Genomic DNA, 27273 nt, shown 5'->3' on the forward strand with positions numbered 1-27273 from the left:
TATTATTACATCCAAGGAATTTAATATTGTTACTAAATTATCTAATATATATGCTATAACAAATTTGTCCAATCATACCCAAAATATAACTTTTAGGATTTATTTTTTTAAATATTTTATTTATTCATGAGAGACACAGAGAGAGACAGAGACACAGACATAGGCAGAGGGAGAAGCAGGCTCCATGCTGGGAGCCCAATGCAGGACTCAATCCCTGGACCCAAGGAATATGCCCTGAGCCAAAGGCAGACGCTTAACCGCTGAGCCACCCAGGCATCCCAGAATTTATTTCTAATTTATGATCCAATCAAGTACTGGAATTTAGTGTCATGTTTATTTTCTGTTGAGTGATTTAACATTTTAGATTTTTTCCTTTTTTTAGATGAAGTATAATTAACATAGTGTTACATTAGTTTCAGGTATACAATATAATGATTCAACAACAAATGTTAGTTAGTGCTCATCAAGAAAAGTGTACTCTGGATCTCCTTTATCTATTCCACCCATCTAGCAACCACCAGTTTGTTCTCTGCATTTAAAAGTATGCTTTTTTGTTTGCTTCTTTTTTCTTTTGTTCATTTGTTTTCTTAAATTCCATGAGCAAAACCATATGGAATGTGTCTTTCTCTGACTTATTTTTCTTGGCATTATACCCCCTACATCCCTCCATGTTGCTGTTAATAGAAAGATTTCATTCTTTTTTATGTCTAAGTAATATTCCTCTGTGTGTGTGTTTGTGTGACATCCACATTTTCCTTATCCATTCACCAATGAATGGACACTTGGAACATTTCTAGGTACGGAAACAATGGTTTTGTATCTATGGCATTGTCAATAATGTTACAACAAACATTGGGGTGCATAAATCTTGTTGAATTAGTGTTGTCATATTCTTTGGGTAAATAGAAAGTAGAAGAATTACTGAATGATATGGTAATTCTATTTTACGTTTTTGAAGAACCTTCATAGTGTTTTTTCAGTGGCTGTACCAATTTTATTCCCATCAACAGTGCACAAGAGTTCTTTTATCTCCATTCTCTGTAATACTTGTAATTTCTGGTGTTTTTTATTTTAGCCATTTTGAGAGGTATAAAGTGTTATTTTACTGTGGTTTTAATTTTCATTTCCCTAATAATTATTGATGCTTTTTCTGTGGTATTGGTTGTTATTACTCCCTCATTTCCAGTTTTCTGGTTTTGAGTCTTTTTTTTTGGTCCTGGCTAAAGGTGTAATTACTTTGTTGAGATTTACAAAGAATCACCTCATTAATCTTTTTTTGTCTCTATTTTATTTATTTCTATTCTAATCTTTACTATTACCTTTCTTCTACTGGCATTGCTCATTCTTCGTTTACTAGATCTTTTGGTTGTAAGATAAATTTTTCTTGAAGGAGGTCTGCATTGCTATAATGGCCCCTCTTAAAACAGGTTTTGCTTTATCCCCCAAATTCTGGATCATTGTGTTTTTTTTTTTCCTTTTCTTTTCTTTTTAAGATTTATTCATTTATTTGAGAGACAGAGAGAAAGAGAGAGCACAAACAGGAGGGGTAGAAGGAGACAGAGAGAGAATCTTAAGCAAACACCATACTGGGTGCAGAGCCCAATACAGGACTTGATCTCACAACCCTGATTCAGGACCTGAGTTGAAAACAAGAGTCAGATGCTTAACTGATTGAGCCACCCAGACATCTCATGTTTTCATATTCATTTGCCTGCATGTAGTTTTTTATTTGTTGACACATTCATTGTTTAGCAGAATGTTATTTAGTCTCCGTGTATTTGTGCCCATTCCAAACTTTGTTTTTATGATTACATTCTAGTTTCATACTGTTTGGGTTATAATAGATGCATATTATTTCAGTCTTTTTGAATCTATAGAGACTTCTTTGGTGACCTAAGTCTCCTGGAGACTATTCCATGTGCAGTTGAAAGGAATGTGTATTCTACTTATTTTGGGTGGAATATTCTGAATATATGTTAGGTCCATCTGATCCATTGTGTCATCCAAGGCCACTGTTTCCTTGTTGACTTCCTGTCCAATTTATCTATCCATTGATGTAAGTGGGGTATTAAAGTCCCCCACTATTATTGTATTCCTGTCAGTTAATTTTTGTCTGTTAATAGTTGCTTTATGGGGATCCCTGGGTGGCGCAGCGGTTTGGCGCCTGCCTTTGGCCCAGGGCGCGATCCTGGAGACCTGAGATCAAATCCCACATCGGGCTCCCGGTGCATGGAGCCTGCTTCTCCCTCTGCCTGTGTCTTTGCCTCTCTCTCTCTGTGACTATCATAAATTAAAAAAAAAAAAAAAAAAAAATAGTTGCTTTATGTATTTTAGGTGCTCCCAAATTGGGTGCATTAATAATTACAATTATTATACCCTCTTGTTAGTGTATTATTATCATTACAATGTACCCTTTTCTCTTGTTAAAGACTTTGTTTTAAAGTCTATTTTGTCTGATACAAGTATTGCTATCTGAGCTTTTTTTTTGCTTCAATTTGCATGATAACTGTTTTTCCATTCCTACACTTTCAATTTACATGTGTCTTTGGTTCTGATGTGAGTCTTTTGTAGGTAGCATATAGATGATGGTCCTGCTTTTTATCTATTCAGTCACACCATGTCTTTTGATGGGAGCATTTAGTACAATTACATTTAAAGTAATTTATTGACAGATATGTACTTATCACCATTTTGTTACTTGTCTTATGCTTGTTTTAATAGTTCTCCTCTGTTCCTTTCTACTCTTCATGCTCTTTAGTTTTATGCTTGGATTTCTTCCTCTTTATTTTCTGTGTATCAATTATAAGTTTTTGATTTATGGTTACCATTGGGTTCATATACAACATCCTATGCATACAAGTCTATATTAAGTTGATGGTCACTTATGCTTGAACTCATTTGAAAAGCACTAAATTTTTACTCCCTCCTCCCCACATTTTATATATATGATGTCATAAATTATATTCTTTTATTTTGTGAATCCTTTGATTTTTATAGATATAATTAATTTTACTGTTTTCTTCCTTCAACCTTGATACTAGTTTAATAAGTAATCTGCTTTTATTATGTTTGCATTTTTCTGTGAATTCTTTTCCTTTCATAATTTTCTTACTCTTGACTATCGCCTTCTCTCTCCATTCAAAGAATTCCCTTAACTACTCTTAGAAAGCTGGTATAGTGGTGATAAACTCCGTTAACTTTTTTCTGGAAACTCTCCTTGTATACTAAATTATAACTTTATTGGGTAAAGTATTCTTGGTTGCAGGCTTTTCCTTTCAATACTTTGAATATATCCCTCTGTCCTGTAAAATTTCTTTTGAAAAATCAGCTAATACCCTTATAAGGTTTCCTTTATTTCTGTTATTATTTTTTCTTGCTATCTTTGAAATTCTCTGTCACTAATTTTTGCCAATTTAATTATGTGGCTTGGTGTGGAACTCCTCAGGTTAATTTCACTGGGGGCTCTTTTTCATTTCTGAACCTGGATGTGTTTCCTTCCCCAGATTTGGGGAGATTTTGGTCTTATTTCTTCAAATAAATTTTCTGCCCCTTCTCTCTCTTTTCTCCTCCTAGTATCCCTATAATGTGAACATTATTACAGCTGATTGTGTTGCTGAAATCTCTTAATTCTCATTTTTTATTATACTTTTTTCTGTTCAACCACATTGCTTTCCTTTACCCTATATTCCAGGTTGTTAATCCATTCTTCTGCCTCCTCTAATCTTCTATTGATTTCTCTTGGTGTATTTTTTGTCTCAATTATTCAAATTATTCATTTCTGACTAGTTCTTTTTTACATCTTCTTTTGGTTGAAGGCCTCACTGAAATCCTCCACTCTTTTCTCAAGTCCAGTGAGGATCTTTATGACCATTACATTAAATTCTTTATCAGACATACTGCTTATTTCCATTTCATTTAGCTTTTTTGTTGTGGTTTTGTTCTGTTCTTTCATTTGGGTCATATTTCTCTTGCTCCTAATTTTGTCTAATTCTGTTTGTTCTATGTATTAGAAAAGTCAGGTACATCTCCTGTTCTTAAAAATAGTGGCCTTATGAAGATGTTTTGTCATGCCCTATAGTACAATGCCCCCTATTCACCAAAATCAGATGCTTTATTTAAAGGTGTCTCCTATGTGGGTTGCATACACCCTAGTATTATGGCTGAGTCGTATTTGCCTTCAGTCCTATTGGCTGCAATGGCCCACTTTGCCTGTTGTTGATGTACCAAGTAGGGTTTTACGTCCATATCGTTAAGAAGCCAGTTTGCGGGGGGGGGGGATCAGAGTTGTATTTGAGTAGTATCATCAATCAGATCAGATGCCTGCCTTCAGTCTACTTGCTGGGGCTGACTGCACTGACATACAGAGTGGTCTCCTTTCCTATCCTCTGACAAGTTGTCATTAGTGGTTGGGGCTGGCAGTCAAACCAGATGCCTGGCCCTAGTCTGACTGCCATGGTTGCAGTCACACCGATTGGTAAGGTACTGTCTCTGCATGGCTAGCTATAAAGTTCAGCTGCTGGAACTATGGACTCACTAGGTTATGTGGTTATCTTCTCCACTCCATAGGAAAGGAGTCACTGTAAAATAATGCCAATCCCTGCCAGGAATACATGCAAAGTGTGTTGGCACAGGAGATGCTTTGGAGACATGCTTGCTGAATGGAGCTGGTTGAATGGGATAGATCCCCAGGAGAACACAAGAGCAGGGCCCTTGGTGCCAACAAGATAAGTGGAGAGTGTTTGTGCTAATTCTGCAACTGTCTTGCTTTCTAGGCTGTGTAGGGGGAAAGAAATGTCACCTGCCACCTCTTTTGTTCTTGGAGAAGTCTCCTAAAGATCCCTCCTCCTCTAATACCTGTTCTGATAATAATAAATAAATCTCCTTTATGAAGACCCCACACACTTTTCAAACTCTTCCTCCTATGCTGTATGTCGACCACATTACTTTTTTTTTTTTAAGATTTTATTTATTTATTCATGAAAGACAGAGACAGAGAGAGGCAGAGACACAGGTAGAGGGGAAAGCAGGCTCCATGCAGGGAGCCTTATGTGGGACTCAATCCCGGAATCCCAGGATCACACCCTGAGCCAAAGGCAGACACTCAACCGCAGACACTCAACCGCTGAGCCACCCAGAGGTCCCCCAACCACATTACTCCTTATGTTGGCTTTTTAAAGGCAGGAACAAGGTTTCCTATCACCCTCCAGCTCTTTCAAAACAAAATTAGGAATTTTTAAAGAATTAAACCCTGTTGATTGTAAAAACTATTGATGTTAAGCCCCACTGGTTTTCAAAGCTCAGTGTAATAGGGATTCACCTTCCCAGTGTGTGCCTTGTGCCTGGGGTGCCTGGTGGGGAGTCTGATCCTCTGACTTCTCTGGGCTCATGGTACCCCTCTCCTTTGTAGTTAGTCTCACAGGGGATTTGGCTCCCAACCATGTCTCTGCCCCTCCCACTCTTTTGGATGTGGCCTCCTCTCTACAATTAACTGTGTAAAAGTCTGTTCTGTCAGTCATCAGGTCATTTTTAGAGTTAGTTACATTGATGTGACCGTTATCTTGGAATGTCTGTGGGACAAAGTGACCTCAGGATCCTTCTACTCTGCCATCTTCCTGGTTGTCATATCTTTTTTAAGTCAATTTTACTCTAGTTATATTCATACATATGATATGTATGTAACTTCTATGATAGTTACATTTTTTAAGAGTCTAGGCAAGTTGTCTTATAAGTAGCCACAATATGGCTTTGTCTGTTTATTTACAGGTAGATTTGTTTTATCATTTTGGTAAGAAGTCAACATTCATGATATCCACTCACCACTATGTCACAGTGAAGCACCTATTGTCCCATTATTAGCTTGACCACTTGGTTAAGGTACTACTGGTGCTCTTTATACTCTTAAGACCATGACACTCAATGAAGCTAAACTGTGCTCACACAGTATGTAAAGAAATGCCTGTAGATAAGCAAACCAGTGTGCTAAAGGTGACTGTTTCATATTATCTCAGTATTTAATTTTCTTTTACAAATGCAACACATCAATAATTTAAGACAGAGAAATCATGTTCATGTTAAAGATACAATTTCCTAACTGTAGTATTTTTTTGTCTCACTTCAGAAAATTAATATTCAGAAACCTAATCTTAGTAATGGTTAAAATGTATTACTATAGAACTATAAGTCAGGACACATGTTGGATATTTTCCATATATAACAAAATAAAGAAGATATTTTGTAGTTTGAAGGGATTTTTTTGTTTACTTTATAAAATAATTATTACACACACCTTGATTTAATAAGTGATACCACAAAGAAACTGCAGGGGGAAAAAACACTAAACTGGGGTCAGGTGGGGTAGGATGGGGGGGGGGCTTTGATCTGCTCAATCATTAATTGGTTATGTAACTTTGGATAAATCTGTTAACTGCCTGAGCCCCAGTTTTATAATTTGCAAAATTTGATCAGCCATCAAGTCCCTCTGAAACCAACCAACTCAATGAGAATGAGAAGCTCATTCTGCCAAAGAAGAATGATTATTTAAAAACCTTGAGATAAAAAAATTTTGGTGACAGTCATAAAATGTTAGGACTAGTCTTGTGTAAATCCTTAGGAAAACTGAAATGTTTAGAGGCCTAAAAAGAGATGTGAGCAGTCATAGATCACATAGTGAATGAGCAGCAGAGCAAAAACATAGCTGCCCAGTCTGTCTTAGGCCAACAAAACCCTATTATGCAAACATAAAGTTACTAGAAGAGCACACACCAGCTTACCTGTATGCAAGAGCCAAAGCCCAGGCCCCAGCAGCACAATACAGACTGTCCTGGATTTTTGCCTTCTGATCATCTCCACATGTTTTAGTGGGAAAGAGACCTGTGGTTGGACTTTGATACAGTAGCAATGTTGACTTGACTGGAATGGAACACAAGAAAAAAGTGAATTATACAGCCATCCATTTTCGTTGCGCTGAAGATCTTAATCTTCAGTTCTTCATCCTACTTCTGACAATGGTGGTGTTCCTAAACTTAACTATAATATGCAACTTTTTAGGATGCAGAAACTCTTCATTTAAGTCATTCCAGCTTAAGTGGGAATCCACCCTGAAGGAAGGGTGTTTCCACGTCTGAGGAAAGGACTCAGCTAATTAGCAATTAAAAAGCTTTTAGCTGGGCCCTCTAGATGGCTCAGTTGGTAAAGGGTCTGCCTTTAGCTCAGGTAATGATCCCAGGATCCCTGCTCAGTGGGGAATCTGCTTCTCCCTCTCCCACCACCCCTTCTCCTTTCTCACATGTTCTCTCAAATAAATCAATTAAATTAAATTAAAAAAACAAAAGCTTTTAGCATATCCTACCTAATGTCAGTAATTGTTGTAAGGCAATAGGTACAAGAAAAAATAATCAATAAAAAGTAAGTATATTTTGAACAATAAGTTCAACAAAGCAAATATACAACAAAGAGTGCTATTAGTCACTAAATCCAAAGCCAACTCAACTGCTAGAGAAACCCAAATCTTGTTTTCCCCTGATGACTAACATGTCTGGTGTTCAGAGGAATGTATTTGTTTTACTTTACATATCGTATTATACAGGCTAGAGACATGTTTAACATTTCAAACCAAATCCCATCCTTATATGACATGAAAACAAGTAATAAATATTTGGAGAAAATTTTACTTAAATAAAAGAAGTCTGAAATTAATGTTTTACTACCTTTTATACAAGAGTCCTAAAATATAAAAATATACCCACCAAAACTACATTTCCTAAAAGCCACTTTATTCCTAATTATAAATGTTTTCCACAAAATACATTAAATTACTCTAATCTAGATTAACATTGTCAACTTCTTTTAGGATAGTTTTTTTTAAAAGGTCTAAAGCACTCTGCTCCTTCCAAAAGATTAAAAAAATAAATCTCTTTTTCTCAGACAAAATTGATGTTATCATTACCATCTTTTTCAGAATACCAGGGTATTTATCATTTTTCCCAGAGTAAAGAATTACTCCTTACAGTCTAAAGTAAACAACTGACATTTCTTTAAAAAGGTACTAAATTTTTTTTATCTAGTTATGACTACAATGATAATAAAAGGGCTACATAAGAATATATTTCAGAATTGTCAGCAAAATAAGATGAATTAAGGTTTTACCTGGAGTTAACACAAATAACAAAAAAATTCTTATCTTAGGGGGAATAAATAAATTAAATTTTATATTATTTGCCATATAATACCATGTAAATGGCACAAGAAACAAAATGGCAAAAATTAACAGGCTTTTCTAGCTTACACTCTGATGAATAAAGAAGAGTCCCATGCATACGTATCTCAAAGTTGATTCCTCATATTAAAAAACAAAATCTTCCAGGCTGCTCTTGGCAAAACAAAACAACAACAAATAAAATAGTGACCTGTTATTTGTAATAATAACCTGAGATTATTATTTGTGAATTAGAAATAGATATAAAAGCCTTAGGACTGCTTAGGAACCATGTATAGGTAAATGAGTAAGGAATACTTCTACAAAATCTTTATGTAAGCAGTAATCAAGAAACACTCTAGATCTCAAATCTGGTAATAATTAGGAGGGCTAAAAGGACACAGAGGACATTGGTGACAGTTTTAAAATTATTTAAGGGACAGATGACTTGCTAGAGTTCTTTTATAGTCCCACTATCAATATGCAATTGGAATATATAGCTGCCTAAGCAATGAAACTACCCCAACATCCAAATGAGAGAATACCATCATGCACATAATATACGCAATATAAGGCAGAATAAATACTAATCATAACTATGTAAGGACATGTTTTCTTCACCCTGTTTTGCTTACCAATTCTGTAATAATGATCCAATTTATCCCACAGAGTTGCATTATCAGGTCTCGGAAGATTAATGCTTTTAAGAGGTTCATAAACTGAGCCTAAAAGAAAAATGAAAACCCATCAAATGCAGTCATTTTCACTAAGATAAACAAAGAAAACTTCTAAGAAATGAAAAAGTATACTACTTAGGAATCTAATTTTGATTTTTATATGTGAACTACCACATATATTACTGGTCAAATTTTTGGTGGGGAAAGGAGAGAGAAGAAATCGCCCTTGTAAGAAGTAGAGAAAGATTCTGTATGTTATGGAAACCCCCACCCTCACCCCTGGTAGCTAATCTAACTGACTCATATATGTGTACTGGTCCCAACAATTCAAATACCATTAGTACTTAAGTTCTAGTCACTAGTTCAATAACTTCAGTTCCCTTTGAGAAATATCTACACTTAAATGCCCTGAAACCTGAACCTTATTCTTTATGCTTATGATCAGGCAATTTTCTGTCAAATGATCATACCTCAAAAACTTCAAAGAAAAAGATAATGCTGACATGTTCCAAAGTCATCCACTCTATGAATATTCAGATAGTTTTCAAACTGAAATTCTGAAGCCTCTACTTTTTCCTAGGTAGATAAAATTCATACCTTATTATCTGGACTAAAGCAGAAACCATTTCTACTTCTCAGCCACGAAAACTACACCAAGGTATTAGGAAAGCATACTGCTCAAAAGCTACAGAACACACAATAATTATGATAATTTCCCACAAAATGGATACAGAAAATTGTTCACTTGACTAGTGCATATTCTCAACTACTGACTGAAAGGAAGACATCTGAACCTTCAGCCATCAGACTAAGTACTGTCTCTCATTCTTCTTAAAAGCACTCAGAAATTATAAACATCTCAAGGTCACAACTAATCCACCTCTGGATTCAGATAATATACATCATATAGTCTAACAAATAGCACAAGACTGGCCCTAAAATTTACCTGAGGTTATAGGAGGAGAATGTGTTGGCATGCATTAAGAATCTTTTTCTAAAAAAATTAAAGCATTTTGTTCATAAAAGTGCAATGTCCAGTATGCTAGTATAAAGCCAAGGTATTTGGAATCCCTTTATGTTTAGAGAGATAGTAAACATTATGAAGGAAGAAAGGAAAAGACCTATATATTGAGGCAATAATCTCTTTATCTTCTGTTGGAAAGAGAGATGATTTAAGCACCAAAGCAGGAATACGAAGTGACCTAAGTGAAGAGGTTTTCTGAAAAAGAATCTTTGCAATGACACCCACCAAAATCACCCTGTAGTCAAGAATGGGGAGACCTATCAACATAGCCAGGAAAGCATCAGGAATCCTGCAAAATAGGCAAAGGCCCGGTCACGTACTCTGTCTCCCTGCATTCAACAACTCTGGGTGGGCATAAGAAATGGGCAGTCTGGCAGTTCAGAAAAAAGAATATGGCCAACGCTTACATGTCAGGTGCTAAGCTCTGGGAGTCTACACACTCCCCATGAAGCTCACTCAATCTGGGTAGGCATAAGAAATGGGCAGTCTGGCAGTTCAGAAAAAAGAATATGGCCAACGCTGACACGTCAGGTGCTAAGCTCTGGGAGTCTACACACTCCCCATGAAGCTCATTCAATACTTAATAAAATAAAATCAGGTACAAATCATCAAAAATTTTAAATTGTGAATATATATGTATATATATATACATATATATATATATATACACACACACACACACATATACACACACACAAATTAAAGGAGACACCTTTGCTGGGGTGAAAGGACTGTGAATGACTGATATTTCTATTTTTTATTTAGAAAAAATTTTTGTTAGAAAACCTAGCATCTTGCTTTATATAAGGAAAAACCACTGGAATTCACATATACTTTCATTACATAAAGGTAAAACAATACATGTGCATATGAATAAAACTGAAATGGGATATGCAAAACTGAAATCCACTTTTATATCTACCATAATAATTGTAGGTGAGTTTATTTTGAAAGATTGTTTTAATGATCTTGTATCATGATTTTTAGGGTAAAAAATATTTATTTTTAAAAGTGCTATTACATCTAAGGTGTCCCACACCTCCCAAAAAAACTAAAATGATTCTGTTATCTAATGTTTCTCAATTAAGTTACCAATGGAGTTTCTCGAAAGCAACAATAAATAAACAGAAGGAAAACCAGACTTTTCAGGAAAATAAATACCTATGCAGTAAGAGCTAGAAGAGAAGATGTTCAAAGCATAGCAGAAAAGTACAAAAGTAAAATCACCTAAGAATCAATATTTTCTTATACCTTCTTAAATCTTGAAAGAAAGCCCATGGTGAATTAAGAACAGCTTGCCTAGATAAATGTTAACATTTTAATGATCACCACTGTATTGTTTCTGAAGCAACTGCATAAAATTAAACAAGGATGTTCCACACAACTTACGGGAAACAATACCACAAATCTGAAGTCAAAGGAAAAGTGATCAATGGTAACATTTTAAACAAGAATTAGACATCTGAAAAGAATCAATACCAAAAAAAAAAAAAAAAAAGTGGAAGAGAAAGCAATCAATAGAGCATGAATTTCCAGACAATGAAAAAGATTTAAAATTACAGAAAATACTAATAAATGATCAGACTTCAAAATGAAATCAAGTTTTTAAATGTAAGTATTTCCTTTTTTCCTTTTCATGTTTTTCCCAGTTGAATTATGACTATATTCAAACATCAAAGTAAATAAAGGTAAAATAAAAATTATCTTTTCCCAGTTTGTAAAAATGAGTTTAAACATGTTGATTTGATTTTTTCCTTGTCAATTCTCTTGCTTTTAGAAAAATACAATCAATCTACTCTTCATTTCAGAACACTATATTGCCAAAGACATTCATTGACAAAGATCAATACAAGAAGAGGCAGTTGTTCCTTGAAGAGTAATATTATAGCTTTAGCATGAAAGAGGAAAATGTTACTTTTAGGAGATTAAACAAAGAATTTCCTAAGAATTATCCATGAAGCAAAAACAAGAAAGAGCATAACCAAAGTACAAACTTCCTGAACTTGGCACTATAAAACACTTAGTGTTATGGGGAGGCTTTTAAGCAATCACAAAATAGCACTGGTAATTCAAATAGCAACCACTAAAAGAATAAAAATGAGGACTTCAAAGGGAAGTCAAGATAGAAAATAGATCAGCAAACCAAAACAGTATCAATAGTCTATTATTTGAGCATACAATTTTTCATTATATGATTGAAAGTCCTTTAATAGGGTACATACAAAAATGTTATTAATCAAGACTTTGATGAACCCTTAAGTAGCTTAATTATGTTTCCACATATGGTGATAGACTAAGATAAATACCATTATTTATTTATTCAGTTAATACATGTTGTATATGCATAAAACTCTGGACCATACATCTAGTAGGCTACCAGGACTCACAGATTAGTAGGAAAGGTAAGATAAGGTTTTGAATAAAACTAACACAAGTTAGAGTGCTGAGTTTCTTAAAAGACAAAGGATAGGAAAATTCAGTCCCTTTGCGGGACTGAGATAACAGGAAACAAATCCTGTATTGCAAACTCTGAAAATAATTGCAATTTCAAATAATGAACTACTACCTGAATATGAAGATAATAACTGAAATCTAGGTGAATATGAAGTCATAAACACATATGCATATCAGCAGACATATTATCATAGCTCCAAAGCTTATACACGTCTTATAAAACAAGACACTACATACTAAGGGCTTTTTTGAAGTTTGCCTGCCTCTAATCTAACTACTCAATAGTATAAAATTCAGTAATAAATGTACGTTTTATAAAATAATGGCAAACTGCATTTTTTAAAAGGCTAAAACAATTCACATTCCTACTAGATTTAAGTGCTCCATCCTTTTAAAAGTTTTTCCAGGGGTACCTAGGTGGCTCAGTCGGTTGAGTGTTCGACTCCTGATTTTGGCTCAGGCCATAGTCTCAGGATCATGAGATTGAGCTCAGTGTTGTGCTCTGTGCTGGGTATGGAGCCTGCTTGGGATTCTCTCTCCTCCTCTCCCTCTGCTCCTCCACTTGTGATCTCTCTCAAAAGTTTTCCTATCTGATAGTATCTAACTTTTGTTCTTCGTTTATCATATACTTAGTCTGAAAATCTTTGCAAACTCAACATTTGGATTTGCTCTTCTGTGAATTGTCTACATCAAATTGTGATTTGTTACTGTTTTGTTATTGTTTTCATCATCAAAATCTAAAAGCTCTTTGTATATTTTATTTGCTATTTAATATTTCATTTCAAATATTTTCCCATGAATTTTAATTAGTATACCAATACTACAACATAAAAACTTTCAAGAGTTGAATATATCTATCTTTGCTCATTTGGTTTTAGTTTTCTTTTTTTTTTTTTTTTTTTAAAGGTTTTAGACAAAATGAGCAAATGGGAAAAAAGAGAGAAGGGCAAACTAAGAAACAGACTCTTAACTCTAGAAAACAAACTGATGGTTACCAGAGGGGAGGTGAGTGGGGGGATGGGTGAAACTGGAGATGGGGATGAAAAAGTGCACTTGTGATGAGCAGCAGTTATTGTATGGAAGTGTTGAATCACTATACTGTACATCTGAAATTAATATTACACTGTATGGTAACTAACTAGAGCTTAAATAAAAACTTTAAAAATACCAAAATACAGAGGTTTTTGACAACTCCTAGGTTATACACAGTCACCTCAATTTTCTGCTAAGCTTTTTACTATGTCAAAAAATTTTTCCATTTAGGTATTCAATCCATTGAAAATTTGTTTTCTAAACCGGTTTATTTATATTTTAATTTATTTTACAGAGGGAGTAAGGGGTCGGGCAAAGGAAGAAAGGAAGAGAGAAGGAAGCAGACTCCTCGCTGAAAGCAGAGCCCTACATGGGGCTCGATCTCACAACCCCAAGATCATGACCTAAGCTGAAACCAAGAGTTGGACACTTCACCTACTGAGCCACCCAAGTGCCCTAAAATTGTTTTTAAAGTAAATAGTGAGGTCCAGACTTTTAAAAAAGATTAAATTGATCAATTTTTTATTTTAGATTACAGAATACTGAATAGAAAGATCCATTTATCCTAAATTAATAGCAGAGACCATCCCAAGTTATGGGATTCAAATAGAACATTTTCTCTTGAAATAATATAACTTAATTTTCAGAAGCTATATAAATAATTTCTAATAATGTAGCATTTGGTCTACTTATATTTTCTCATAGATATAACACTTTTATGCTAGATTTCAAGCCTATCTGGAATATATGATGTTTACAATAGCTTAAACAACAGTCAGCTTTATGTGTAGTCACATTAATGTCTCTAAAAATATTACTGCTTCTGGCAACATACATTGATTTTTTTAAAAAAGTAATTTATGCAGCACTCAATACTGAATATTGACACAAAATTAAAACATAAACAGTATACGTTCATTTTTCTATGGGTCTTGGGTTCTAGCAGAAAATATACAAAATTCAGGAAAGTAAAATCTTAGCCCAAGGAAAGAATCAATCAGTATCTTCCATCTACATTTTATTAATGATTGTCCTGCTTTGGAAATAGAGCAAATTGAAGTTCACTCATCCTAATGATTGCAACTTTAGAATCCTCTCCTGCATTAGTCAGAGTAAGCAGCTAATTTGATAGATAGAGGACATGTTAAAACCTGTGACTTTTCAGTCAGGAACAAGTCTCCGAAAGCCTAAAGAGTAGTTTTTGAAGACTCTAAGGTACAGACACTAATAAACTAATAAGATAGTATATACAGGGTCACGTGGGTGGCTTAGTGGTTGAGCCTCTGCCTTTGGCTCAGGTTGTGATCCTGGGGTCCTGGATGGAGTCCCACATCGGCTCCCCAAAGGGAACCTACTTCTCCCTCTGCCTATGTCTCTGCCTTTCTGTCTCTCATGAATAATTAAATAAAATCTTTAAAAGAAGTATATACAAAGAAACAGTAAATAACCAAAATCTCTGAGCTAACATGTTCCAAAGACCATTAAGAACTAAGCAGAATGTGAAGACCTTGTATTTTAGAAGGTCAAATAGCCCCATAGTTTCATGAGATCTATATATTCCTTGTACTCTCACATGCGTGTAGAAAAGGTGAGGAGGACAGGAAGGGCTAGAGCAGATAGGCATAGGAGAGCAAACAGACAGCCTTATATATGAATATACAAAATATATGCAAACCTTTGTGGTTTATCAGTGAATTACTGATAAAAATCTGTGGTTTATCAGTTGATTACTTAAACACTAATTTTGGGGCTAAGATAGCAAGAGTTCTTAGAATACAATAATCTGTATATCTTACATATAAATCTCTATATGATACAATGTTTTTTCAAACAACTTTAAAATTTAAGTTATATCATCAATGTGAGATGATAATTTCTTCATGGTAAAATTCCCTTTCACTCCTCACTGATAAAAACCAGGATACCACTATAGAAGGGACAAGTTATTTCAAGACATTCTCAACTCTATATCCCTGATGCTAGTACTAAGAGGTTCTCAATAAGTATCCTGAATTGAACTGGATGATCACATGATCAGAAGAAGCCTTCTTGGTGCCTGGGTGGCTCAGTGGGTGTGTCTTTTGGCTCCAGTCATGATCCCAGGGACCTGGATCAAGTCCCACTTTGGGAGCCTGCTTCTCCTTCTGCCTATGTCTCTGCCTTTCTGTTTGTGTCTCTCATGAATAAATAAAATCTTAAAAAAAAACAAAAAAAAAAGCCTTCTTGAATTCCAACAGATTTAATTGTTTCATCTTCTGCATTCTTATGACACTTTGTAAATAGATTAATTATAGCTCTTGTCACAATAAATTTTATTTTCACTATTTCATTAATGTGTTATATTATATCAGAAGCTGATCAATGATAGGGGCCATGCCTTATACGTAGTAAATGGCAGTAACATTTGGTAGGAAGGAAGGAAAAGGAGAGAAGCTGACAAAAATATGTCTCAGAAAACTTTAGATGACCAGTTTTACAATTTTCTTCTCACAAGCTACCCTATCTCCTATTACTGTCCCATCCACATCATCTAATTTAATAATTAAGTCCCACTTCTTCAGACTTCTATAATTAGACAAATTGCAAAATCTCTTTACTAACTTTAGATGTACACATGTTAACTTTTAGAGTCAAAAGATATGAATATACTATGCACGACTCTACACTTCGAGCACCTTCAAGATCACCAATATCTCCTTGCAAAACAAAAAAACAAAACTTAAACCATGATTTTCTTTACTGTTGAGTTCCTTCATGCACTGAAATTTAAAATATTAAGGAATAAATGTACCCCCAGTAGAAGAATGAATAAATTATGAGACCTCCATTCAATGAAGTACCTTTAAACAGTTTAAAGAAATGAGGTAGATCTCTTGTAATATCATGAAAAAAAACAAAAAAATTGTGTGTAAAAGTAACCTTGTAGAATAAGACTTACAGTATGATACTACGTGTTGCAATACTATGCAAAAATAACTACACATATGTGATGTTTACAAATGTATATACATATATGGATAACTAAGAACTTTAAAATGCTCAAAAAGGATACACACCAAACTGTTCAAAATGTTACTACTCAAGAGGGGATTGTGATTTTTACTCTCTATATTTCTGATTTATATAAGATAGTATTCATTTAGGGGCACCTGGACAGGCCAGTTGGTTAAGCTTCTGACTCTTATTTTTAGCTTACATCACGGTCTCAGGGTTGTGAGATAGAGCCCCATATCAGGCTCCATACTGATTGTGGAGCCTACTTAAGATTCTTTCTCTCCCCGTGCCTTGCTCCCACTTGGGCTTGATCATGCTCTCTCTCTCAGAAAAAAAAGATGGTATTCATTTACTACTTATAGAATTTTTTAAAATGATAAATGGAGGGCAGCCTCGGTGGCACAGCGGTTTAGCACTGCCTGCAGCCCAGGGTGCAATCCTGGAGACCCGGGATTGAGTCCCGCGTCAGGCTCCCTGCATGGAGCCTGCTTCTCCCTCTGCCTTTCTCTCTCTCTCTGTCTCTCATGAATAAATAAAATCTTTAAAAAAAATGATAAATAGAAATTCTGAATACCTACTACTATGCATTGTACAAGATATTTTATACATACTGTTCCATTTCATCATTTCACAAAGTTCTAAGGCTGGCATTAAAGTGAGACACAAAGAAGTCAATAAATGGCAGTCTGAATTTGAACACAGGGCTCTTTGAAGACAATCTGTGTGTAGTCTTTTCCCTATCCTATGAGACCTCAAAATTACGAGGTTGTTCCAAAATATGTGCATATATGCATACATGTATATTTTTAACCAATTTATTTTCACAGTTCATCTGAACCCTCAACTTTTTAAGTCTGTATGTTTCTCATGGTAAATTAGGTAAGAAACATTTTAAATGTAAAATATGAAATAGCAAATATGAAATAACACGTTATAAAAATGAAATAAAATTTCCCTGTTCAACTTATCCAAATAAGATGTGAAAAGGCCATTCCACTATTCTCATTTTATTTTTAATAAAAAGATATTAAGTTCTTCCAATGACCTTTATAAAAGGAGCACAGCCTATAAAATCTATTTAAGGATATTAAATCCAGTTGATGTTTCATATGTTGACCTTATAAATACCAATCACTCAATTAGCTATTTCATTTTCCTTTTTTATTTATAGTCTAGTAGAATACCTTGTCATAATGTTCCATGAATTTGTATGATTTCTGTGAGGTCAGAGCTATATTCCAATAATTCCAATCTTTAAAAAGTTTTTGGAACTCCTCTCTATATAGAAAAAAAATGCATTCAGAAGTGGCACAAGTTGTTAAATTTTGTCAAGAATGGTTGTTTCATTCACTGTTTTAATTCTAGTGCCAACAGTGCTTGGCATACAGTAAGTACTCAAATATTTATTGAACAAATGAAATTAATATCTTCTGATATCTAAAATTTGCCAAAATTTACTCATAATTAGCTGCAATGAATAAGATGATTCATTAGGACAGATGAAATTAAGACTACTAATTAATAACCTAAGTTGTGACAATAAAGTAATTTAACTTGTTCTACTCTACTCATATCCTATTCTGTGCTCATAAAGGTGGATCTAAATGAAATCATAAAATGATATGATTAAAAAATGATTTGATCACAAGAGTAAATATATATAGCCTTACAAGTGGGTCACTTTCTAAAAGATAATGCTAATCTGGACACATAAGATTTCTCCAAAGAAACCCAGATTCATTATTTCATACTTATACTACAAGTAAAAATTATAAATTCCAAACATCTAAGACTTAAATGATAAAGTTTTAGTTCAATATTAATTGAATTATAGAGGGGGGCTAAAAGAACTTCACTCTACACCATTCCTAATCTTTACAAGAAATATTTAACTTTATTAACATCTTCTGCTATTATAGTGATAAAAACATGTCACAAGTTATTATATACAAGTCTGAAAGAAATGATACTTTCAAAGTCATTCAGCACTTTGAAAAGTGGAACTGAACCATTTCCCTTTATCATTTAAATTTTGATGAAGCCTGGTCTGTATCTCTAGTCTTGGTAAAGTTCGGAAATGCATTTAATATGAATGTCATCACTACTAATTAAAAATTGTCCTGATAATACTTTGTACAATAGGCATGTATAGAGTAAGTCTTGAATGTTAATAATAAAAAAAAAAACAACACTATAAACTATGAATTAGCAAAGTAAGTTTACCACGGTTAACAAAAACATACTACCAGAATAAAACTGGAAATACTACTAAAAACTAGTATACAGTTTGTAGATAATGAAAGCTAGTTAATTTTCTCATCAAAATGCAGTGAAGTTAAAAAAAAAAAAAAAATGGGGCAGCCGGGTTGGCTCAATGGTTTAGTGCCGCCTTTAGCCCAGGGCCTGATCCTGGAGACCGGGGATCGAGTCCCACATCGGGCTCCTTGCATGGAGCCTGCTTCTCCCTCTGCCTGTGTCTCTGCCTCTCTCTCTCTCTCTCTCATGAATAAATAAATAAAATATTTTTTAAAAAATGCAGTGAAGTTTAGATCACTAAGTCAAACAGGGCAGAGACGGCACTGCCATTTCTTATGCTATACCCTCAGACTTTGGTGGTCTGCTTCAAGCCTGTCCTATGGGTCTTTGTCAATGAACTGCCTTCTGTTAAGATCCACCTGCAGGGGCACCTGGGTGGCTCAGTGGTTGAGTGTCTGCCTTTGGCTCGGGGCATGATCCTAGCCTGCTTCTCCCTCTGCCAATGTCTCTGCCTCTATGTCTCTCATGAATGAATAAAATCTTTAAAAAAAAAAAAAAAAAAAAAAGATCCACCTGCAATAAAATCATTAACTGACCAAACTTTCTTTTATGGAATCCAAGCCATATCTTTTAAAAGGCAACTTTCACTCATTAGAGAATAAAGTTAAATCCCAAAGTTCAAATAAAAGAGAAGTCTCTCTGCTCTCCGCCACTTCTCCTTCTCAAATCCCCAAAGTGTAAGGAAACTTGTGAATGGAGAATGTTTTAATATCTAAGAGGCTGTCTAAAGAACATGGGTTTTGAAAACAGAGAGATCCAGACTACAATCACAGCTATATCACTTTGCAACTTTTAGGACTTGGACTCTCTCTGAGCTAGGTCTTCTTATCTGTGATGTGGGAAGAATTATATAACCTCCCACAGTTATTTTGAGATTTAAAGGAAATATTCTGAAAAAAGCAACTAGCACAGTGTATATTAAATACCAATTATCTTTCCTTTCCCATCCTTAAACTTTATGAATCTTCTCCAGCACTTAACATAGGATTGGTCACAAAAGAAGAAATCAAGGAATGCTTGATTAACTGGCTTTGTCAGTTTAGTATCTTGACTGATGCAAGGATGGATGCTCCACAGAGTGATTTTAAATCAGCAATTTACATAACCAGTAACTTTTAAGAAATAGCAAAAAAAAAAAAAAAAAACCAACTGAGTGGAATCTGAACTGTGATATTAAAGTACCCCTGGGTTGCTATGCATTTTTTAGTGCCTATGTGCAGGAGCCATAAGAAACCAAGATTATGGGAACCCTGGGTGGCGCAGCGGTTTGGCGCCTGCCTTTGGCCCAGGGCGCGATCCTGGAGACCCGGGATCGAATCCCACGTCGGGCTCCTGGTGCATGGAGCCTGCTTCTCCCTCTGCCTGTGTCTCTGCCTCTCTCTCTCTCTCTCTCTCTCTCTGTGTGACTATCATAAATAAATAAAAATTTAAAAAAAAAAAAAAAAAAAAAAGAAACCAAGATTATCACTTTATCTAACCAGAGGAAAAAGTATTACTTAGGGTGTAAGAGGGAGAAATACTCCACTGAAATAAGACCCTTTGCTACACAGGAGTGATGCTAACAAATCTTTAATAAAATTTTATAACCAAAATGAATAATTATTTCTGAAGCATGACTATTCAGAGCTAATCTTAACTTCACTCATAAATCACTACCAACCTCCAAGTCTGATCAGAGCCAATTGTCAAATGCCCCAGGAAAGCATACTCTCTGCAGAGAGACAAAGCAAACTTAAGACCCTTGGAAGTGAAATCAAATCTCTCAGTAAGAAGTGTAGGATGAGTGGGGTGCCTGGGTGGCTCAGCAGGTTAAATGTCTAATTCCTGATTTCAGCTCAGGTCGTGACCTCAGGGTTCTGAGATCTAGCCCCACACAGGGCCCTGCATTCACTAGGGAGGCTACTTGAGGATTTCTTTCCCTCACCCAGAAGTATGAGTATTAGGCTGCTGTATCCATGCAATAATGAAAATATTAGTAAGTAAATTAATCTTTATAATACATATGTTTAACATTATAGAACTAGAATACCAGAACAGGCATTCCTTAAGTTCTAAGTATATTCATTCAGCAATACACTTTTCAAACCATCTACTTTGGCTTAAAATTTTTCATGTCTATTCTAAGTGTAGCTTAACTTTACCATATGTTTTATGGACTGTTAGTTTTTTATGTAATACAAAACTGAAAGAGTATAACTCTGGGTGAACACTAAGACTATTAAAATTTTGCTGTACTTTAATTTGCATTATAATTTAGTTATAAGGATTTTATTGTAGCAAAAAATTGAAATGAAAACTGGAGTCATGACAATGGATATTTAAGGTATTCAGCTTATACTATTGCAAATGAAACTAAACTACTACTGTAACATGAAACCATAATGGAAATCAGCCCTGAAGTTGATGGGTTTTGTAGTTAATTTGAAGACTGCCTGCTGTTTCCTCTCCTCTTCAAACAAAATTATATTCTATTATTTGAAGCACCTACCCTCGTTTTTATGTTCATTCTTTAAGACTGTTGAATATTATCTTAAAAGGATGCCTAGGAAAAAAATTCTAAAGTCAGTGTTAACGGACATCATTCTGCTTTAAATGATAAGCTCTGTGAGATATGAAAAAAGCCAAGTCCTCCCCACTTCCCACCCCTGCCTGCAAAATGACCACCACCATGAGGGACCTCCACAAAGATCTTAAAACAATCATCACTACAGTTTCTCAAAGAAATACGTGGGGAAAATAAACTGGACTGTGGGGGAAAAAAATTCAGCTTTACTTCCAGTGCTGACCAATCATGTCTCTCATTTCCATTCAATTGGCTAGGCAACTCTCTAAAAATGGAGGGGTTCATTGCATCCTAAACAGAGCTGTCTATTGAAATGGAAACTACATGGTCCTCAGGACACAGAAGGATCACGAAATATAATTACTGAAATCAAATGGCAAAGAGACTATAAGGAAAAGTGAGTAACAGTCATTTTCAATAACATCTGTTGGAAAATTTAACTTATGTTCTTAATGTACAGCAATAGCCTCAAAATGGGAGCCCTGAACTGGCAATTCAAATGCCCCAACTCAGCTGAATAAAAGGATGTGCTCCAGGTAATTCCAGGCAAAAGTCAGAGCCTGGAGCAGGCCACAAAACTGGTAAAGGCCGAGAGCTATATTAGTGAAAGAAAGCTGCAGAAACAAGCCAGAGTCACATATAGTAACTATGGAGTTGTGCCTAATGGGAATCAGAGATGCTGATAATGACATATTCATCTAAAGACTAAGTTCAAAATTGGGAATATAAGGATGCTTAATTCAGAGCCCAAAATCTAGAGTCTACAATGCAAGGCCAAGAAGAGATGAAGATGTAATAAAGACCTGCTGCCCAATAAGCATGGTACTTAGTAGACTTTTGCTCTTTAAATGGTAATCCAACTACCAGCAACAGGATCTCACCTGGGAACTTGCTAGAACTGCAGACTTTCAGTCCCCATCTCAGACCTGCTGAATTAGAGTCTCCATTTTAAGGAGATCCAAGAGTCTACAGAGATAATAACTCCATCTTGCAAAACACAAGATAGGGGAGGAAAAGAGAGGGAAGAATAGGGGATCAAAATCAACTAGCAGCGTTGTTATCTTAGGAAAATCCAATTCTACAACACCTAGGAGGTTAAGACTACGATCCAATTAAAACAGTTTAATATCAAGATAATGTCTTACTCGCTGAGTTGTGCTTCAAGATCTTCAATCACTGTAATAACCAATCCAAAGCTATCATGTCATCAATTCTGCCCAATCACAACCAGTTCCCCATCTTCTAAGATCTGCCTGAAAAGCACTCAGCTTAGGTTCTGAAACCCTAAAAATATTCTCCCTTGACTACACTGAAGTTAATGAGCAAGATATATATTTTTTTAAATATTTTATTTATTTATTCGTGAGAAAGAGAAAGAGAGAGAGAGGCAGAGACACAGGGAGAGAGAAGCAGGCTCCTCACAGGGAGCCCAACACAGGACTCGATCCTGGGACCAGGATCATGCCCTGAGCCAAAGGTAGACACTCAACTGCTGAACCACCCAGGCGTCCCAATCTCTAGTCTTGAGATATATTTTTTAAAAGATTTATTCATTTGAAGGAGTGAGCATGCACACATATGCACAAGCAGGGGCGAGGGGCAGAGGAAGAGGGAGAAGCAGACTCCTCACTGAGCATGGAGCCCAATGTGGGGTTTGATCTCAGGACCCTGGGATCATGACCCAACCAAAAGGTAGACGCTTAACCAACTGTGTCATCCAGGCACCCCAAGACATAACATTTAGAAGCAGAAAGGAATATGAAAAGTATCTAGTCTAAGCCCCTTATTTTATGGAAGAAACTTACAATTTGCTCAAGAATACAGAGCTAGTTAAGAGGAGAACTTACCCCAGAAACAAGAACTTCTGAAAACCTCCTCAGAGGTCTGATTTTTTTTTTTTACATTAATTATTTTCACCTCTATGTCCTGAAGGACGTTGCTTAATGTTAATATAACTTACCAGTATACCCAAACACCATGCTTAATGTGAGCTATCAATAGGCAACATGCCAGACTAAATATAAATACAATAAATCCACTTCCAACCCAAAGAGATCAAAAAGGTAAAGAATAATATAATCTCATTATTACTAGCATCATAAGAAAGCAGTTAACATTGGGATGCCTGGATGGCTCAGTGGTTGAGCATCTGCTTTTGGCTCAAATCATGATCCCGGAGTCCTGGGATGAGTCCCACATCAGGCTCCCTGAGGGATCCTGCTTCTCCCTCTGCCTATGTCTCTGCCTCTCTCTGTGTACCTCTCATGAACAAATAAATAAATAAAACCTTAAAAAAACAAACAGTTAACATTATTAGGGCATTTATCATGTGCAATGTACTGTGTTAAGAACCTTATATGCATGGTTTCATTCAATCCTCACAACCCTATTATGTAGGTAGTATTATTATTTCCATTTTACAGATACTGAGGTTAAGTAACTTTTCAAATGTCACACTGTTAATAAGTGGAAGAGCCAGGACTGGTGTTTTTCCTTGTTTATTTCAGGTAAAACAAAACAAGATGAGTATATACTTATTAATGTCTTCTCTTAAAAATTTCATTTCTAATTATGAAAATAACACATGTTCACAGCAATATAGAACCTGCTTCCAAGTAACATTTTTTTTTTTTAATTCTGTGGTTCTTTGCTTTTTTTTTAAGATTTTATTTATTTATTCATGAGACACAGAGAGAGAGAGAGAGAGAGAGAGAGAAGCAGACACACAGGCAGAGAGAGGAGCAGGCTCCATGCAGGAAGCCCGACGTGGGACTTGATCCTGGTCCCCCAGGATCACCCCCTGGACTGAAGCGGCGCTAAACCGCTGAGCTACCAGGGCTGCCCCCAAGTAACATTTATTTATTTATTTATTTGTTTGTTTATTTATTTATTTATTTTATTTATTTATTTTTTTTAAGAGATCTTATTTATTCATGATAGACACAGAGAGAGAGAGGCAGAGACACAGGCAGAGGGAGAAGCAGGCTCCATATTGGGAGCCTGACGTGGGACTCGATCCCAGGACTCCAGGATCACGCCCTGGGCCGAAGGCAGGCGCTAAACCGCGGAGCCACCCAGGGATTCCCCCCCCAAGTAACATTTAAATGAGAAATATTGCTTTAACGTTTTTCCACCAAGGCACTAAGCTATTTTCCAAGCAATTCTAGTGTTGATCACTGCACTCTGTGCATGTTAGCCATGGAAATGATCTGTTTCAGACATTATACCTAACACACCTGTCCTTTACCTAGATTTCATTTCCCTTTACTTCTATTAGTTCAAGACATCTGCTGTACATAAGAATAAAAAGCGCTCTCTTCTATAAGTTACATACATAACAACGGATAGGCTTGATTTGAAGAAATCTACCATGAAAGGAGATTTTTCTCTAGTGTATTATTAGAAATAATTTTATATCATTTTTTATTCTGAAAAATTTTGTACTTATTCTCAATAGCAATGTTTAGGAAGCCAATTTCTTCTCATTTCATTTAAAAGAGTGTCATTTAAAAAAAAATACAGGGGTATCATTTTATTGTCCTTCATTTTCACATTCCTGAAATTTAGATGCCACTGTTCAAATTTTTTTTGGTATCTTGGGTAAAGATATTATGATAGACAAGGCCTATTAAACAGCATTGACTTTCTCTATGTGTGAAAAAATAGACATGCTACTGATAACTGATATTTTGAAAACAATATAGATAAAAAAAATCTATATGATTTCTTACATTTTCCCTTCTGAGAAAGCAAAATTTAGTACAGAGATTGCTCAAGTTTTTTAGGCATGGGACAAAGGCAGTTAGAGCCAGACAGGATTGGCCCTGGAGATGCTGTCCACAAGTGAAGAGAACAATCAAGAGTGCCCAACTCATGAAGACACTACACTCTAAGATTATATTTTGCTTCACTTACTAGATTTCTTTTTTGAATTTGAACTTTGAATCTTTTTGGATTTGACCGTAAGGAAAATCTATTTAGTATGAAAATGTATTATTCAAAAACAGCTAGAAAATCAAGTCATCAAATTCTATTTACCAAGCATAAAAGCGAAATGATTAGACAACATAGAGCACTGACAAGTTTATTCTGTACTCAAACTGAACTAATTCTTTCCAGTATGATTCATTCAAGTTTAAGTCCCCAGCTCCAAGGCTTTATCAGGGGCTACTGATACAAAATACAACCAATTCAGTCTGACCTAAAACGATTCATAACCCAGAAAATAGATGGGTATGTAATTATGGCAATTCAGGGACATAAGAGCTAAAAGAAGCATGCATAAAGTGCCAAAGTACAAGCTGCACAATTCAGTGAAAACTGAGATGCAGAGAAGAGTGTAATCAGAAAATATGTAAAGATAATAATCACTGGAACCAAATAAAAGATTATAGGAGTATATCAAGTTTATAGAGAAAGACTGCTGAAAACAGGAAGAACCTCACTATAAAGGTGCATAAGCAAGAAAGAAAGTGTCCCATATGGGAGTTGCAGATTAACAGCACTACAAAAGAGAATGCAAGATGGAGAGGAGAGTGGAAAGGTATCTAGAAATCTAACAGTGGAGAATACTAAACAATAGGTTCTAGGTTTGCATTTTATCTTTTGGATAATGGAGAGCTGCTGCGGGGGGGTGGGGGGGGGAGGCGGTTAAGCAAGGGCATTATATAATCAAAACTTTAAAAATATAACTCTTAAAAATAAATAAATAAATAAATAAAAATATAACTCTTTTGGCACTGTGAAGGACTGCATAAGTGGTGAGTCCTTGGAACGGGTCTATTGGTTAAAAGTCCATTTTAACCAATGTTTTGGTTAAAATATTCATTCTAGAGCCTTCAATTAAGATAGTGACAGCAAGAAGGCAGAGGGGAGGAAAAATTCAAGAAATATTTAACACATAAAATAAAAAGACTATGGCAAAGCTTAAATTTGATACAGGTGTTAGGTAAAATATCAATACTGTATAGTTTAATACACAGTAGAAGGAGTCCAGTGATAATTCCTAATCCCTAAATGGTTTTTATTCCTTCAAATTATGGTAATTAACTTTACATTCTGCTAGGATTTTTTTATCCTTGTAGTTATTGTGCAAATGATTATTATCAAAGCTACAAGCCTATTGAGAATTGGGATTAAGTGGGTATAACAAATGAACTGAGCTTCATTATGTACTTCCATGAAAACAAGATAACACAACCAAACACAAGGATCTCTGAACTGACAAAAACAATGACAGAAACTGATAGATTCCACATTGCAAGGGGCAAGGGGGTGGGGTGGGGTGAGGACTAAAAGATGGCAGCACAGAAGGATCCTGAACTCACTTCCAATCATGGACATACCAAATCTATAACTGCATACGGAATAATTTCCCCCAAAACTAGCTGAGAAGCCCCCCCCCCCCCAAAAAAAAAAGAATAAAAGGTCCACGTCAAGGTAGATGGAAAAGGCAGAGACATGGTCTCACCAAAAACTTCACCCACAGTGCAGTGACCCCAAATCAGAAGGGATCTCAAACATACAAAGCTTCTCCTGAGTAGTGAAGCATTTGTGTCTCACATCAGGACCTCAACCCTGAGGACCTGCATCAGAGATATAAGTTCTCCAAATTGCTTTGAAAACCAATAAAGTTTATGTCCAGGAGACTCAAAGGGCTGCAGGGAAATGAGATTCCAGTCAGAAGGAGTCCCTCAGACTCAATCACCCTATGACTCAGAACAAAATCAAGTTTGAAAAATGCCTACACTATGTGTGGAGATTTGCTAATCTTAGTATGTGATGAAGGAGTGGGGCCCATTGAGACTCTCGGGATAGAGACAATGGTGGGAAGCTCTTTCAACACTCCCACTTTACCTTGCTAGTGCCAGTGCTACCAAGTCCCATTCTTAAGCTCTCCCTCTATCTCCCTAGAGCTGAAGGACCTACACAGTAACAGCATTCTCCCAGTGTCCCAATCACCTTGGGCAGCATGCCCCTCCCCCTGAAGTCTACACCTCCCTTTCTAAAGTGAGCAGGT

The 27273-nt window shown here is 35.6% G+C and overlaps 1 protein-coding gene across 5 annotated transcripts in view; it reads right to left on the reverse strand.

The window, feature by feature from the left end:
* Nucleotides 1–27273, reverse strand: part of PHKB (phosphorylase kinase regulatory subunit beta) — a 220795-nt gene that overhangs the window by 173852 nt on the left and 19670 nt on the right. For all 5 annotated transcript variants that reach the window (XM_077898542.1, XM_077898540.1, XM_077898543.1 and 2 more), the window contains 2 exons: nt 8830–8919; nt 6771–6909 (listed from right to left, as the gene is read on the reverse strand). In XM_077898542.1, coding sequence (XP_077754668.1) covers nt 6771–6909; nt 8830–8919 — 229 coding nt within the window. The remainder of the gene's footprint in view (nt 1–6770; nt 6910–8829; nt 8920–27273) is intronic.

Source organism: Canis aureus, chromosome 5, assembly GCF_053574225.1.
Source record: "Canis aureus isolate CA01 chromosome 5, VMU_Caureus_v.1.0, whole genome shotgun sequence".
Lineage (NCBI taxonomy): Eukaryota > Metazoa > Chordata > Mammalia > Carnivora > Canidae > Canis > Canis aureus.